Genomic DNA, 15,592 nt, shown 5'->3' with positions numbered 1-15,592 from the left:
ATGATAAATATGTATATCACTACCAACAACATTAACATCAAGATTTATAATAGTAGCAATGGAAATTGCTTATTGTTGATTACAAATGTGTAACAGCGAATTGTAGTATACTAACGACGAATTTCAAGAAAAATGAGGTATAAAATTCATTGTATAATAAATAACTATCATCATAATAATGGCGATGATGGCGATTGTTAGTGATAATTATGTTAATAGTAATACTAAAAAAGAAGTAGAATGTAAACAGTATAGTGAAACTGTTAATAGAAATCAGGAAGTAAGAGGAAATAAAAAAGAAATACAAAAATAATTATAATATTGTAAATATAATAAATGTAATGATATGATTATGGCATTATCAAATGTAAAATAATAGCACTACTGTAACAGTAAATAATATGTTATTGTAAAATATTTACTATTGCAGTCAAAATAACATGAGCAGCAGTAGTGATAGCTTTAGTGTTATAAATAATAATTTAATACTGATGCTATTAATTTATAATGATAATGCTGTAGTAGATATAGTTTCAATGAAATTAATACTACTACTACTACTACTAATCTTACTGCTACTACTATTGTTCAATGTCCAAAATGAATTGAGTGCTCAAGAATGTTTCCCATGCATCACAAGTGATTTCTTTCAATTTTTCACTGAGTTAAAACACATTTACAGATTGGTGTTTTTAGGTTTTAATTAATAAGTAAAGAAACATATTTTCTTAAACAAGCAATTTAGTTTGAACATAGAATACTATTGCTCTTACTACTACTGCTGCTACTGTTCACTGCTATCAGTATTGGTAGTAGTAACACTACTTATTACAATTAATAATACTACTTATACATATATAAGATGGAAAAACTGAATTGATACAAAAACAATACATTACTGAAACTTATTATTACCAAAATATCGTTATTTGTTTTTTAAAACGTTACACAGGGTGTCTCACTTTATTTTTTTTTTATGCCATTACTTTGGAATGTAGTGATTGTATTACAATTTTAGATAAAACCTATTTTATTCTTGATTTGAAACATCTTTGATACAATCACTAGACTACGGAAAAAAGCATTAAAATGAGACACTGTTATTTTTTTAACACTACTCAAAATAGAAAAAATGCGCATGTATGTGGCAGTACGTGAAAGGCACCGTATTAGTGTTCAAGACCATTAGGCATTAAAAAAAATTCGCACAAGACAGAATATTGCCATTTCTTTCAAACGAATGCATTTTAAGAATACTGAAATTATCAATGGTTTAATTAGTTGTAACATATTTCTCCTTTTTTGTTTAGTACTACGAATAAATATTTGGCAGTAAGTAGCATACTGATTCCACAAAATTTTAGATAAGTTTTCGTTGTTTTAATAAAGTTGTTAAAAATACACTCTTGTAAATAGTACTGTTTATTTTCATTGGTTTCATCTTTATAATAATAGTAATAGTAGCGAATAATGGTTGTGATGGATTCCGATAATGAAAATAATGCTGACAAGGGGACCACGACAACGACGACGACGAGCGATGACGACGGCGGCGGCGGCTGCGGCTGCGGCTGTGGCGACGACGACAGGCAACGATGGGCACAACCATGATCATGACGAGGACGACGACATCGGCGACCATGATTGTAATAATAACCATGACAATTTTAGAAATAACGATATTGTTGACAATGACGGTAGTGGTTCTAGTAATAAGTAATAGCAGCAGTGGCAGTAATAACAACGACGGCAATGATAATACATACAATATAATATTATAATAGAAATAATAATAATGATTATGATGACAACGATGACAGTATTGAAATTAAAATAGAATAAAATATAATATAATGTTAATGATGATGAAAATGATAAAAACGACGAGAACAACGACGACGACGACGACGAGAACGACGACGACGACGACGAAGAAGAAGAAGAAGAAGAAAAAGACGATGGTAGCGATGGTGGTAATAATGATGATAATGGATGACGATAATTATTATAATTATAATTGCGCAAAACGCAACAAAAGCAGAGAATATACAATTCTTTTTCTACGACTTGTACATTACGATAATGCTGCAACCTAGTAGAAATATTAATACGCACAAAGAAATTGAGTGCGTGTTTCGTTCTTCTTCAAGCGATACCTTACATTACGTTACTAATATTACTGATAACTCTTTCTGAGCATGGCTAGGTCATGATAATATATTTAGTACTATAAACAATTGTTGCACTATTTATTTTTCACAAGCTTCGTCATGACCTCACATATCCGTAAATGATTAATGTACACGAACGTTTTTTTTTCTTTCTTTTATACTTGTCACACTGTATTAGGGACAACGTCATGCAGATCTATACGACCATTGCATGAATATTTTTTATGTTTATGCAATTTCGATATACACGAAACAGTCTTCTTTTTTTTTTTAAATCGATCTTAGTTTTTTTAAATTCTTTTTCTTCCATTTTGTCGCTCTATAAAATGTGGCAACGGTCGTGCAACATCTTTGTCGAACTACGTCTCACAAAACTCTGGCGTTTACATTATTCGTATACCACAAACCGCCGTCGTGTCCATATACAGAAATGTAAGTCTTGTGCACATTTGTCGTCTTCATAGTCAATGCATTTAACTGTTAAGATAATCGATTAACATCGAGTAAGGGATACGTTGTGCGCACCAGTTTAATTATTTGACTCTTTCGACTTCTAGTATAGGTGTATCGTCGAGTCAAACATGCTGCAGTCTCTTTCGTCGAAGCATTTTGTAGAGACCGAACAATCTTATTCTCAATGCATCGATCAAGTTTATTGGTTCCTTTTTTTATTTTTATTTTTTTTTATTTGGAGGGGGTGGGACATTTTCCTATGTTTTTATGGTATTGTTCAGCTGCAATTTGCAGTATTCTTTCGAACAAAAAGGAATGTTCGATAAAAGTGTTCCGTCCGTTGAATTCATGAAATACAACTCCGTAAATAGTTAACGCGGGAAAGTATTGGCGTATGTAAGGACGATATCACCTATCTTTTCCTCTTTTTTTTTCCCCAATATATCGTGATTAAGTTATTCTAGCTAGACATGGCCAAGTTATTGATTATGAATTCTAAGCTCACAAGCGACTTTAAGTCGATAAATACAGTATCTGTTGGAGAGTAGCCTGCTCCACGTGTGACAACAAATTAATCATTATCAATTACCTTCCAATCGATGTCATACCAATATGTAGCGGTAAACAGTATTTTTCAAGGGGTAGAACGAACGTTTTTTTTTTTTTGTTTTGCTTTAGATTCATTCGTTTGGTTGATTCACTTCTTCCTTATTGTCATTGTCTTGAGAATTTACATTGGGTTTCGTGTTTCCTTGTTGAGCACCGGAATTACCGTCGCTGATTTTATCATTATGAGAATCTGTTTTTTCGTTTGCATCTATTTTCACGTTTCCTGAAGAGAACGAATGAACATAAGAAAACCGATTTTACCGCAGTGATTAAATCATTTGGTAGTTTTTTGTCGTATGGAAGTGGCATAACGAAAACAAACCTTGAGTAGAATAATATTGTTGCTGCATCTTCATGTTGCGTTGTTGTTGCTGATGTAAATTTGGTCTATGACGATTAATTTGGGCTTGTTGCTGCTGTTGCTGCGATTGTATGCAATTAGGCTGTTGCTGTGAAGGATTGTTGGGATTTGGACCCGGTGTAAATGGAACAACCGGTCTCTGAATGGGTGGCGGATACCGCTGTTGCGATGGTTGAATACCGGCACGCGGTGGCATACCCATACCACGAACATTTTGTTGTAAAACCTATAAATTTAATCGATCCTAGTATCTTATAGCGAAATAGCTCATGCTTCGTTAATAGTGCAAGTATTTATTTAATAAAATTAAAGTTATATTTCTTTCTATTGTTGCATGTTCTTCTGTGAAGTTTCTAACTTACATTGATAAATGAAACGTTTTTCATCATAAAGCAAAATTTTTTTTTCTTTCTTCAGAATAATATTCAGCGACTCGATAAACGTTAAAAGCATTCATGCTAATGAAACATAAATGCAAACAAATTTTACGTACATTTTACTAATGTATATTCTGAATATAAAAATGGAAATTGTGCATACCAGGTGGGTGTAATTGCTTACCAAAGTCGACTGACTAACTCCTTGGTACTGTTGATACTTGTGATGTTGCGTCGGGCTCGGTTGTGGTTGCTGGGACGAAGACTGTTGTTTACAATTTCTCGACTTAGGAGATGGTATCTGTGGTGCTGAGAAAAATATTCGATCATCGACTACAATCGATATTGTAATACAATATCGACAGAAAAAACTGTTTGACTTACTAGAGCTAAAGACCGATGCAAGGACATCTTGTTGATTTCCCGAAGGGCTCTTTAACTGTCTAGGTTGTTCCTGCGGTTGGTGCTTACTAAGAAAAGTAGGGCCAGCATTTGCTGGTCCAGGAAGTCCTCCGGTAGGGTTGCGAAATTGCTGCGCTGCCGCAGCTGCAGCAATCTGTAAACCGGAACTGGATAAAAATCCAGAGCTGAAGTTTTGAAGTCCAACGGGAGTGGCACTGCCAGTTGCCAAACTCTGGCTATGCTGACCAAATCCCTGAAGGCCGTAATGAGTACCAGTTTGTTGTGTAGCACCTCCTGGTTGATAAAAACCTGTTTGCGAGCCGGGGAATACGTCTGAAAACGCAATCAAAGGAACGCATAAAGATAATAATACAACAAGAGAAAGTACTTGGAAGCAACAAATATTTCATTACTTACCAGCCGAAGTTGCACTGTAATAACTATTGGCAGAGGCTTGTACGTTCGGGCCAGGTCTCTGTACCAATTGGGAATTGCCCATGTAACTGCCACTCACGCCGAGTACTTGATTTGGATCATATGGTATGTACGTTAACTAAAAAAAAAAAGAAAGAAAAAAAAGAAAAAAAAGGACATACGTATCTTCCAAATAATCCAATAAAGGATTTCGTGCAGGAGTAAGCACAACTAAACAAAGACCTACTGGATTTGGCTGCGGAGCAGACGGTGCTTGAAAATGTGGAGCTTTAGTTCCGATAGCGCCAATAGGTTGAGAAGATGGTTTCACACTGGCTGACATCAAAGAATTTGAGGAGGAGCTAATGAGAACTGTATTTGGGTTGTTACTGAGCTGTTGATTTTGTCCAAAGGGCGGAGCAGCAGCTGCGGTCTGTGAAAAATTCATTTCATAATTCTTTAAAAAAAATCATACTTTATGCATATAAATAATATGTTATAGATTTGTTCTAAAAATATTGCACAACATATTTTAGTTATATTGTTAGTTTTTCAAAATACAAAATACATTATTTGATATACTTACAATGCGATATTGCGAAATATTATTTTGATACATATCCGGAGTGGGCGCGTTAGGAGCGTGCGGTGGCGGCGGTGGAGGCTGTTGCAAATAAACGTTTTGCTGACTGAACGAATTCTGAAGCGATGGTGCGTATGACGGATACTGAGTGAAAGGAGATCGGCTTTGATCCAATTGAAACGCTCCGTAAAGACCTCCTGCTTGCGCTGGAAGTTGGCCCGAACCAGTATGAAAGAGCGCAGCCGGTGGGGAAGGTATAGCAGACATGCTTCCGTACTGCGCAGCCTGAGAACCTGGGTACTGAGGGAATTCCTGGAAGAAAATAATAGTGATGATAAGAAAAAAAAAAGATGTAAACACCAAATCACAAGCGACTAGATATGAAAATTAAAGGCACCTGATAATTGATATGAGAAGGCTGTCCGGTAGAATTAAACGGAGGAGGGCTGAGCGGTCCTTGAAGACTAACAGGAGGGTGGCCAATTGGGCTCTGACCTGCTCCGATAGGACTTGGTCCAGGAACAGTCGAACCAGACTGACCACTACTGCTTCCCGATGATTGTTGCTGCGGCTTCACCTGCGGGGGAACCAGCTGCGCATCAGGCAAAGAGTCAGCATCTTCCCACAGGGGACATGGTGTTTCGTTATTTAGTTTTTCTATTTACATCACTATCAACTGCCATTCTAAATGATGCCGATCGAACAACGCGGATCTCGAGGACCAACTTTTCCTTTATTAATTTTCTGAACATTGGTGAAAATAGTTAGGTCAATTGCTAATCGCGTAAGCTTAGTGCAGGAGAAAAGAAAAAGAATCGGAAGAAGAAAGAAAAGAATCAACGGAAAGCTTTTGTTTAAGGAAAAAAAAAAATTGATGAAACAACGATGATCAAAGCATCAACGAGATAATAATTAATGCGAATATGACTGATATGTTAGAAAAATCGATATATCAGTTATAAGAAAAAGAAAAAAAAAATGCAAATGCATTAAAATGATGATTGAGATAGGTAATGATAATGAACTAGTTAGCAGAGAAAGAAATGATGTGTATGTTCTAGATGAAAGAGAAACGAACGATGCGCGTTAGCCACTTACCTTTCACATTTTCACCATCGTATCTACTTAAGGAAATTTTCAAATGCGAACGAAGAAACATAAAATCGAAAGGGAACAGAATTAATAAATAAGAACATATATATATACACACACATATATATACATATGTGTATATACTTTAGTTGATTTTATGTTGAGTATCGAGTCAATTTCTAGTGATGTAATAGTTCAGATAACGCATGCATGATAACATGATAATGTTCGCGAAATGATTTCTTACCTTGCACACGTTTGTAGAAGTGGTTATTTCATTTTTCATGTTATTTTGATTATACTGTTGATGAGGGCTGTAACTATCATCAACGTCTGTACTTTCGAACGCTTGAGGAAATGTATTTGCGCTACTGACGACATTGCCATCCTCGTGTTCGACCACGGTTGGCATCGGAGGCGCGTTTTCCCATACTTTCTTCACAGAAGCAATTTTCAGATTCAATTCCGCGGTAGAAGGTGATATGGTATTTTGACCAGTAGCCATGTGCATGGATCGAGTCATTCCTAAACTTTTACTCTTGTCTTCGGTCAACTGCGAAAGATCCGAATCGAAAGTAAAATCCAATTTCATGTCAGCATTGTCTTCGTTCTTGTTAAACGAAAGGGGCATCTGAATTGGTTCTTGATTCTTATCTTTTATCAAATCGTTTGGTTTATTCGAAAACGCAACAGGAAGACTCTGTTGCTGCTGCTGTTGTTGTTGTTGTTGCTGCTGCTGCTGCTGCTGTTGCATAGTAGCAGCGTTAGCCTCTTCTTCCAAATCGGCACGTTTTTCAACGCGTTGTTGTTGCTGTTGTTGTTGAGTTTTTATATGATTTGGAAATTTCGTTTTCACTGCCAAATCGGAAGGACCCGCCTTGGTGGTTTTCGAGTAATTTGTATTTTCGAATATCAACGTTTGAACAGGAGGCGAAGAAACATCAGCGACAGAGCTTTTCTCTACCAGCTGATCTTTCAAACCCTTTCCAGTTTTCTCGCCGTTCGGCGAGTTTCGTTGGCTACTATTTCCGGAATTCGTTTGCTCGTTACTCTCGTGGCCGTGAACGTGACCGTGGTCGTTCTGAGTAGACAAACCGGGTATCAATTGAATGTCAGCAGACATCGCAGACGGCGAGTTTGATCGCAACTGACTCGTTGTAAACGGTTTATCCCAAGCATTAACCGACGGCGGAGGTGCGGGTCCGCTCGAAGAATCTTTACTGTAATTGTTGGAATTACTGATTTTATTCGAATCACTTGTCTCCGATACGCACATCTGTTGTTGCTGCTGTTGTTTTGCTAAACGTTGCTTCTGGAATCTGGGAGCGAGCTTCTGGTTCCTCGAAGTTCTGTCGTATTGTTTTTGTTGCATACTCGTGGGTTGCGGAATAGTTTGACTCAACAAAGGCGGTATATTTTGCACCTGTTGCTGGAGAGAAGCTGCTTGGGATCCATTTGTTTTTGACTTCGAACGATCGCGTTCTCTATCCTTCTCCTTTTCACGTTTTATCGGTTGTTTCGTTTCTTCTTTCTGTCCGTGTCTAGAATCTTTCACGTTTTTCTTCGAACGAACCTCTTGGAAACCATCCGAGTCAACTTTATCTTCAACGACACTCGATACATCCTCGGTGAAGTTGTTTGTTTCTGTTTCGCACTCGATCGTTGCTTTCTTCTCCTTTCCCTGAGATTTTTTGTTACCCTCGTTAAGAGTTTGGCTAATTAAATTCGGATCAGTTAATTTGATGTCATCTATACGATTTACCGCAGTCTCTTTAGCTGCCGGTTTACTTAAAGCCATCGAATTATTTCCGAGACTTTGATTTCTCGATCGTCCGTTTTGTACCTGACAGCTTTGTATCAACGGAGGAATGCTGTTCGAATGACTTTTTTGACTGGCAAAATTCGAATTCTGCAAGTTTCGTTTCTCAGCGCCTGGAGCCCGGGACGCTGTGTTCGAAGATTTTAAACCTTTTTCACGTTGTTCACGACTATTTCCTATTTGTTCGTTTCTACGAGAATGCATATTCGATGCTACAATGTTCTGACTATTACCCGTGCTTGAACGCGCAGTAAACTGTTTATTACGACTATTACGTGACTCTTTATGCTCCTCCACGTGTTCCTCGCTATTCTCTGAAGTGGTCTCCCAATCTTCGTTTCCTATGTCTGACGAGGTTTGTTTCGACACGTTACTGCCACTTCCACGGTATCGTGGCTCACGATTGTCTCTACCCTACAAAAACATAACAGGAACGAATTCGAGCGTAAAGTACAAATAGTTTTTTTTTTCTAAACATACCAAAAACTTTGAAAATTTTCTAAATTATGCGTATCTCATTCATTGAAATATTCAAAAATTTACTTACCCTTCTACTTCCGCTTCGAGTTCTTTTCGAGCGTGATTCTTCTTTTCTAAGCTGCACCTTCTGAGAAGTAGCGTTACTGATCGCATGACTCACGTCTTGTTTACTGCAAGACTGTTGAGTCTGTTGCGATTGTTGCGATTGTTGATTCGGTGATTTGGCACGTTTTCCAGTTATTCCAGCTGTTAACGCTTGTTGTTTTGCTATAATCTTATCATCGGTAGATTCACTTTGCGGAGATATCAGAGAACTGGCTTCCTTCTCCGGAGTAGGCGTCGAAGGATTTTGTCGGGTTGAACTTTCGCGTTTCTCGTCGGTGATGCGCTCGGAAGAAAAAGGGCTTTTGCTCGACGGCGGACCGTATCCTTCCATACGACTGCCAGCGGTGGTTGCGCTTCGAATTCGGAAACTACCACGACCACGACGAGAAGGTTCTCCCGATGGAGCAAAACCTTCGCGATTCGATTTGGCGTCGTAAGCTCGTTTCTCGTTACGCTGTGACTGAGAATAATCGGTACGTTTATCGTCTCGGCTAGAGATACGTTCCTCTTTCTCCGATTTGTGGCCAAGTTTCGGCGACCTGGCCGATTTCTTCTCCTCCTTTCCGGATTCGGTAGATCCGGATATCTCGTCGGCACTGTTTTCTGAATCAGTGTGTCCATACGAACCGCTTCTGGCTGATGCAGGTCTAGCAGCGGTTCTGGGCCCACCTCTTCGCCCTCTCGACTCTGGACCTCGCCATCCTCGGGTGTACACGCTATAAGTACCGCCTCCCCATTGACGTCCGCCTCGAGACTCGCGAACTCTCGAATTTGACCCGCCACTACTGGTCCTGTTTCGAATATTTTTTTCTCGTTTATCTTCTTTTACCTGTAACTCGATCGCTTCCTCGTTTAGAGTATCCTCTCTTTTCTCCAGGCTTAACTTTTCGAAGCTCTGCTTTAAATCCTCCGGTTCCTTTTCGCTTTTATTAGATTCCAAAACTTTATCTTCCTCTTTGTCAAACGTCGGAGAAACAGCATCTGCCCACGCTTTCGGAGAGCTGTCGCTTCTTTCCACCGTTCTATTATTTTCATTTGCTCGTTCAAGCTTTCTATTCCAAACGTCCGTTTCTTTCTTCATCTCTGTACACTCTTTCGTCTGATCCTTTTTATCCTGATCGCAACTTGACCGTTTCAATTGGGTCAGACTGCGTTTCTCGTTTTTCAACTCATCCGCTTCGATTCTTTCTTTGGTTACAGGACCAAGTGGCTGTCTCCTTTCTCTTTCCCTGTCCCTTTCTCTGTCTCTCATATCCTCGTGATACACATCACGTTTACTTTCCTCGTAATCGACAACTTCGTTCACCCAAGAACTGCAATCTCGCAATTTATGCGAATCATCTTCGCGTAAAGATGTTTTCGATTCTCTCGAGGTGCGACTGTCACGAGAATCTGGTCTCTGCGGACGCTCGTTGCGCTCCATTCGCTCTTCTCTCTGCGTATCGCGACGGTTGTCCATCAATCTATCTTGAATGATACGCTCCTCTCGCCATTCAGAACTCTCCGATCGTTCTCTTTGATCGCGATCTCGTTCTCGTTCGCGTTCACGTTCACGATCACGATCACGATCACGATCACGATCACGTTCACGATCGCGTTCACGATCGCGTTCACGATCACGTTCACGATCACGTTCACGTTCGCGATCACGTTCGCGTTCACGATCACGATCACGATCATCAAAGGATTCCTATTGGTGAACACAAATGACAAATTACAAATTAAACTGTACTGTATGTATCAATTAAATTAATTGAAATTAATAGGACAGTATGTATTGAATACCTTCAAGTAGTTATCGTAATCCTTCTTATCCTTGCTATCCCTTTCTCGAGTTTCTCTCAAATCTCGGTTGTCTCTACCGGCACGATTATCACGGATATCTCGATTTTCCCGATCTCTGGTTTCCAATCCATCCTTCGAATCTCGATCTTTGTTATCGTCAAAGTATCTCTCACGTTCCCAGGAATCACGAGAATGTCTGTCGTCGAAATCATGGTCTCTGGAGTTGCGGTTATATTCATCGTAATAGCTGCCTGATTTACGAGCATCGTATGGCCGATGCGAAGAATGACGATATCGATCATCCCGAAGGAGAGAGCCTCGGTAATCTCGGGACGGAGGTCGATCTTCGTCCATTGAAGTAGAAATGTCTGAATCTGTCCTACTCCGACGTTGAGACGGAACATTGTGTGCTGTTTTTAAGTTATTGTCTGCTAATACGAAATTCATTGAACACAATAATATTAATCGTCTAAAAAAATTAAATTAAATTAAAAAAAAAAATAAATAAAACTTCAGGTACTTACTTAAAGAACTGTGGTTATGAACCCATCTACTAGGATCGTATTGCTGAGAAAAAGGAACCGACTGCGTGGATGACCTTTCGGTGGAAGGTGAAATTCGATTAAAACCAGCACCACTTCTTTCTGCTTGTTGTTTTTGAAATCGAGGCGGTAAATTATTTTGAAAATGACGCGAGAATGCCAAGTGTTCGCGATCCCTTGTGTCTCTTTGATCACGATCACGGTCTCGTTCTCGTTCACGTTCACGCTCTCGTTCCCTTTCGCGTTCATTACGTACAGTATCCGGCTGTCTTACAAAAGCTTGCCGATCACTTTGTCGAAAATCTGACATTAACTGATCGCGTGATTCTCTACCATCTTTTGGACTGTCTCTGGTTTCACGCAATTCGCGATTCAAAGACTTTTCATCTTTCCCCTCGGAAGATACAGTACAAGATCGTTCTCTTTCTCTATTTTCCCTTTCTCTTTCCCAATCGGGAACTGGAATCGGTACCGGTGGAACATTTATTATACTCTTCGATTCAGTCGACTGTCCACGTTCCTCTTCTTTGTATTTAGCTTGCTTTTCCTTCAATTTTTGCTCTAAATCTTGTAACTTCTTAGCTGCTGCCTGCCTGGTTAATTCATTATATCGTTTCTCCTCTTCCTCTTTACGTTGCCGGGCGCGTTCAATCGCAGAATCTACTTCAAATCTCAGTCTGCGTCTTTCGTTCCACGCTTCATCATCCTCCACGCCTGTTTTTAAAAGCAAAAATAAGAAATGTAAATAAACAAATTTGTTACATAATAACGTGGGTGTTTATAACTGATTAAGTAGCACGAGATAATGAGAATGAATATAAATTAAGAAACGTTATCAACGTCACATAATTGTTCTGACCTCTTATAGAATGCACCGAATGCAGTTGTGACTGACCGCTGTAACTAGCAGACCCGTTGGATCCACGATAATCACGAGGTACAGAGCTCTGATTCCAGGGTCGATGAGATGGTTGATCTCGGGATTCCTTTGAATCTCGGTTATCATGATTATCGCGATTGTCACGATTATCTCTACCTTTGTCCCGATCTTCAGCTGAAATTTCTTCAATTTTCTCCTCCTTGCGATCTCTTTTCTCATCCTTTCTTAAAGATTCAAGTTCGGTTTCTTCATCGCTGAAGGCGAGTTTCTGATTGTAATCGATATCATCGTGTGCCGCCCAACCAGCATCGCGAGAAATATCGTCCATTCGAGTAAGATCTTCTTCTTTAATAATTGGTCGGGTAACGATTTCTTCCTCGACACGCTGATCGCGTTCCTGTTGGCGAGTAGGTGGCGGAGCGGGAAATCGCTCTGGCGCGTAATTGAACCGGGGCCTAGGCCCATTGGAATTCGTATTCGGCGGAAACTGCGAAGGGAATCCACCAGGAAAATTTCCTCTGTGTAACTAAATTTGTTTAAAGAGAAAAAGAAAGTCCAAGAAAAAACAAAAAACAAACAAAAACACAATCGACAGATATTGATGACTATTCATAAAAACCATTAAGAGTATATTTGACAATGACAAAACTTACAAATGGAGGAATAAGTCCTCTGTAATGATGTAGATTTGGACCAACTTGGTGAGAATTAGAATTTAAAGCATTCTGATTATTTGCAGAAGTATGAGGAGGGCCTGCCTGGGCCATGGCCATGTTGGGAGACTGGACCAAGTTCTGTCGTCCGCCTCCAGGTATATCTGTATGCCCTCCCGATCCAGTAATATTCAAAGGGGGGGCCTGGACCGCTGAAGTTGTTCCACTTCCGGAACCAGCAGCCACCCCTACTATTCCCGCACCACTGGCTGTGCGACTTCCACCTTGTATCCAACTTCCTTCCGCTAATACACAATTTCATTTATTTCATTTAATAAATATAAAATGTACAATTGATATTCTCTGTCAGTTAAACATTTATCATGATTCTTACTTTGGGGTCGTAAACTTGGTCCGGGTCCATATTGTGCATTTAATTCTCGGTTTGCCGATTGCTGCTGCTGCTGCTGCTGTTGTTGTTGCTGCTGCTGCTGTTGTGATTGTTGCTGACCTCCTGATGCAGTACCATCTCCAGATCGGCTCATTATTGCACTCCATGATGATTTGTTGTTTGCGTCGGAAGAATACGAAGGTTGGGAGATACTTTGTTGTCCTGGGAGTAGTGGATGTAACGACGCTGTTGCAGTAGTTCCCACTACACATTGTGTCGGCGAAGAATTTGACTATAATAATGAAATTATTAATGTTATCTTTTAGTTCTTATTATTTTTTGACAAATCTATTGTTACCAACACATAATTTAATAAATTTTCCTAACATAAACACATGTTGCTAGAAAACCTACAGTAGTTGTATCGGGTGTGGTTACAGCTGTAGTAGTTGTAGTAGTAGTGGTAGTTGTTGAATCTTTGGTAGTAGCCCAACCGCTTCCTCCACTTGGTACAAGGCTGACAGCTGGATCGCTACTGCTATGTTCACTTTTCAAACTAGGCAGATTAGCAGGAGGTCGTCGTGCCGAAGGCACCTTTCCAAGACTTTGCATTCCATGTTTACGTGGTAATGTATTTTTTTGCTGATGTGGCTCTACAGACTCTCCCTACGTCCAAAATAAATCAGATACCAATTCTATTTTCTTTTATATGGATAACTATTTTCTATAATCACTTGATAACAGTAATTGTTATTGTAAATCATAATAACAACAGCAATAAGAAAAAAAATTGTATAAGTAATTAAATATCTGAAAAAGTGAAAGATATAAGGAAAAAATTAACAAAACTACTTGGCCAACTCACCCTACTCACCCGGTACAAGTTATTGATGTCTAACGATTGAAACTTGGATTTTCCTTTCTCCCCCTTCGACACAAGCCCTGACAGAGTAGACATGCTGTCTGCAGGCAACCATTTAGTACCAATCAGACCCAAAGAACGAACCCTTTGTCTGAAATCATATACAATTTTTATGTATATCTTTAACAATACAAACATTATTTAATCACAAATACTTTTTTATTTAGAAGTTACATCTATTTAAATGTAAATATTAATAACAAATTTTGTTTTAATCCTTTCAACTGTGATAATTTTTATAATTTATTTCTAAACAAAATGTGATAACTAGATTGTTCCTGTGCCTTATATACAACATGTTTAAATGCATAAAAGTAGATAACAATTGTACACTGACTAAAAATTATTCGCATCAGTGTAAACAAAAGCACTGAAAACACAGTTGAATCATAAATTTAAAATTTTAATGAATGTAGACTCAATTGTTAAAAAATGACATATTACTGACAATAATTATTTAACTTGAAAAAATGAAAAAAAAAGAGGGGACAAAACGTTAACAAAAATATTTACAGAAAATCAGAACAAACATAAAAAGTTCAAATTAAATTTAAGACCGATGAACCATAAAACAAAAATGTTGACAAGAGCGCTTGATGCGAGAAAGAGAAACGGAAATGTATATTACAAAAATGCTCTTTTAGAATAAGAAACACAAAGGGATGGTCAGGAAAATATTTGGAATGTTAAAGTAAATAAATATAAGATATAAGTGGAAAAGAAGTGGAACAATCGGAGTATAACGATCGGACCCAACCCTCGACTGTGATGTCAAAGTCACAAAAGTTCAAAACAAGAATATTTGCAGCGAAAGAGTACTAAAATTCAGCAGTAAGAAATAATTCATAGACTGAGTACCTTCTGAAAAGTCAAAATGACGCAGTAATGATGCTAAATGGATAAAAAAAGGAAAAAAAATCTGTTCCAAGCTGAATGATTGTAGAGCAAGCTTAGACAGTAAGGTTTCCACGTAGAAAAAAAGATTGGGTGAAGAAGCAAATCAAAGAAATAATGACTTACCTTGGTCCGTCCAAATGGGTTTCTAATTCACAAAAGGGTTAATTCCCAGTTAAACTAATTAATGTGTGGATCGCCACGGATTACAATTCTTACAAGCGTACCGCGCCTGCGAGACACAGAAACTTCTTTTCCACAATTCGTCCAAGATGGCGAATGCGCGACTTTCGGCTCTTCTTCCGCGATCAATACAATTACGTCATGCGACCAAAGAGACCCGTTTGCACAGACGCGCCACTCGTCTAGATTTTCCTGTCACTCCTTTATGATAACTTTCACAATTGAGTTTCTTTCCTTTCCAGTATATAAAATGTAATCTTGTATTCAACTTAAATAAGATCAAATGCACTTTTTACGAATTAAACTTATACCAAAGTGTTCAATATCTTTTTTTACCTAACCGTTACTTGTACGCGAAACAAGCTGAACACTCGGCAGAAATAGTGGCGCTGCTTTGACGATTCCTTACCGCTTTGAACTAAAGTCAAATTGGTTACAAATATTGAATACCGTTTATAAATTATATTTCAGAAAAT

General features: G+C 38.5%; 1 protein-coding gene across 6 annotated transcripts; it reads right to left on the bottom strand.

Annotated features, from left to right (window-relative positions):
* Positions 1–2,232: 2,232 nt before the first annotated feature.
* On the bottom strand, positions 2,233–15,519 carry LOC114879265 (protein PRRC2C). 6 transcript variants are annotated; one of them, XM_029194040.2, is made up of 19 exons: positions 15,060–15,519; positions 13,983–14,130; positions 13,532–13,783; positions 13,121–13,409; positions 12,727–13,031; positions 12,053–12,599; positions 11,176–11,907; positions 10,652–11,082; positions 10,536–10,556; positions 8,829–10,487; positions 6,710–8,695; positions 5,768–5,962; positions 5,374–5,682; positions 5,035–5,220; positions 4,791–4,926; positions 4,356–4,706; positions 4,156–4,280; positions 3,556–3,820; positions 2,233–3,456 (listed from the first exon to the last, which is right to left on the bottom strand). In XM_029194040.2, exons 2-19 carry the CDS (start codon positions 14,073–14,075, stop codon positions 3,305–3,307), a joined length of 8,034 nt encoding a protein of 2,677 aa, XP_029049873.1. In that variant the 5' UTR covers positions 14,076–14,130; positions 15,060–15,519; the 3' UTR covers positions 2,233–3,304. The 6 variants fall into 6 exon arrangements, with proteins under 6 accessions (XP_029049873.1, XP_046144085.1, XP_029049867.1 ...); XM_046288129.1 differs by having other exon boundaries at positions 5,768–5,947; XM_029194034.2 differs by having other exon boundaries at positions 8,829–10,556.
* Positions 15,520–15,592: the final 73 nt, after the last annotated feature.

This window comes from Osmia bicornis, chromosome 12 (genome assembly GCF_907164935.1).
Source record: "Osmia bicornis bicornis chromosome 12, iOsmBic2.1, whole genome shotgun sequence".
In the NCBI taxonomy this organism is placed as follows: domain Eukaryota; kingdom Metazoa; phylum Arthropoda; class Insecta; order Hymenoptera; family Megachilidae; genus Osmia; species Osmia bicornis.
This window is presented reverse-complemented; position numbering and strand designations above follow the sequence as displayed.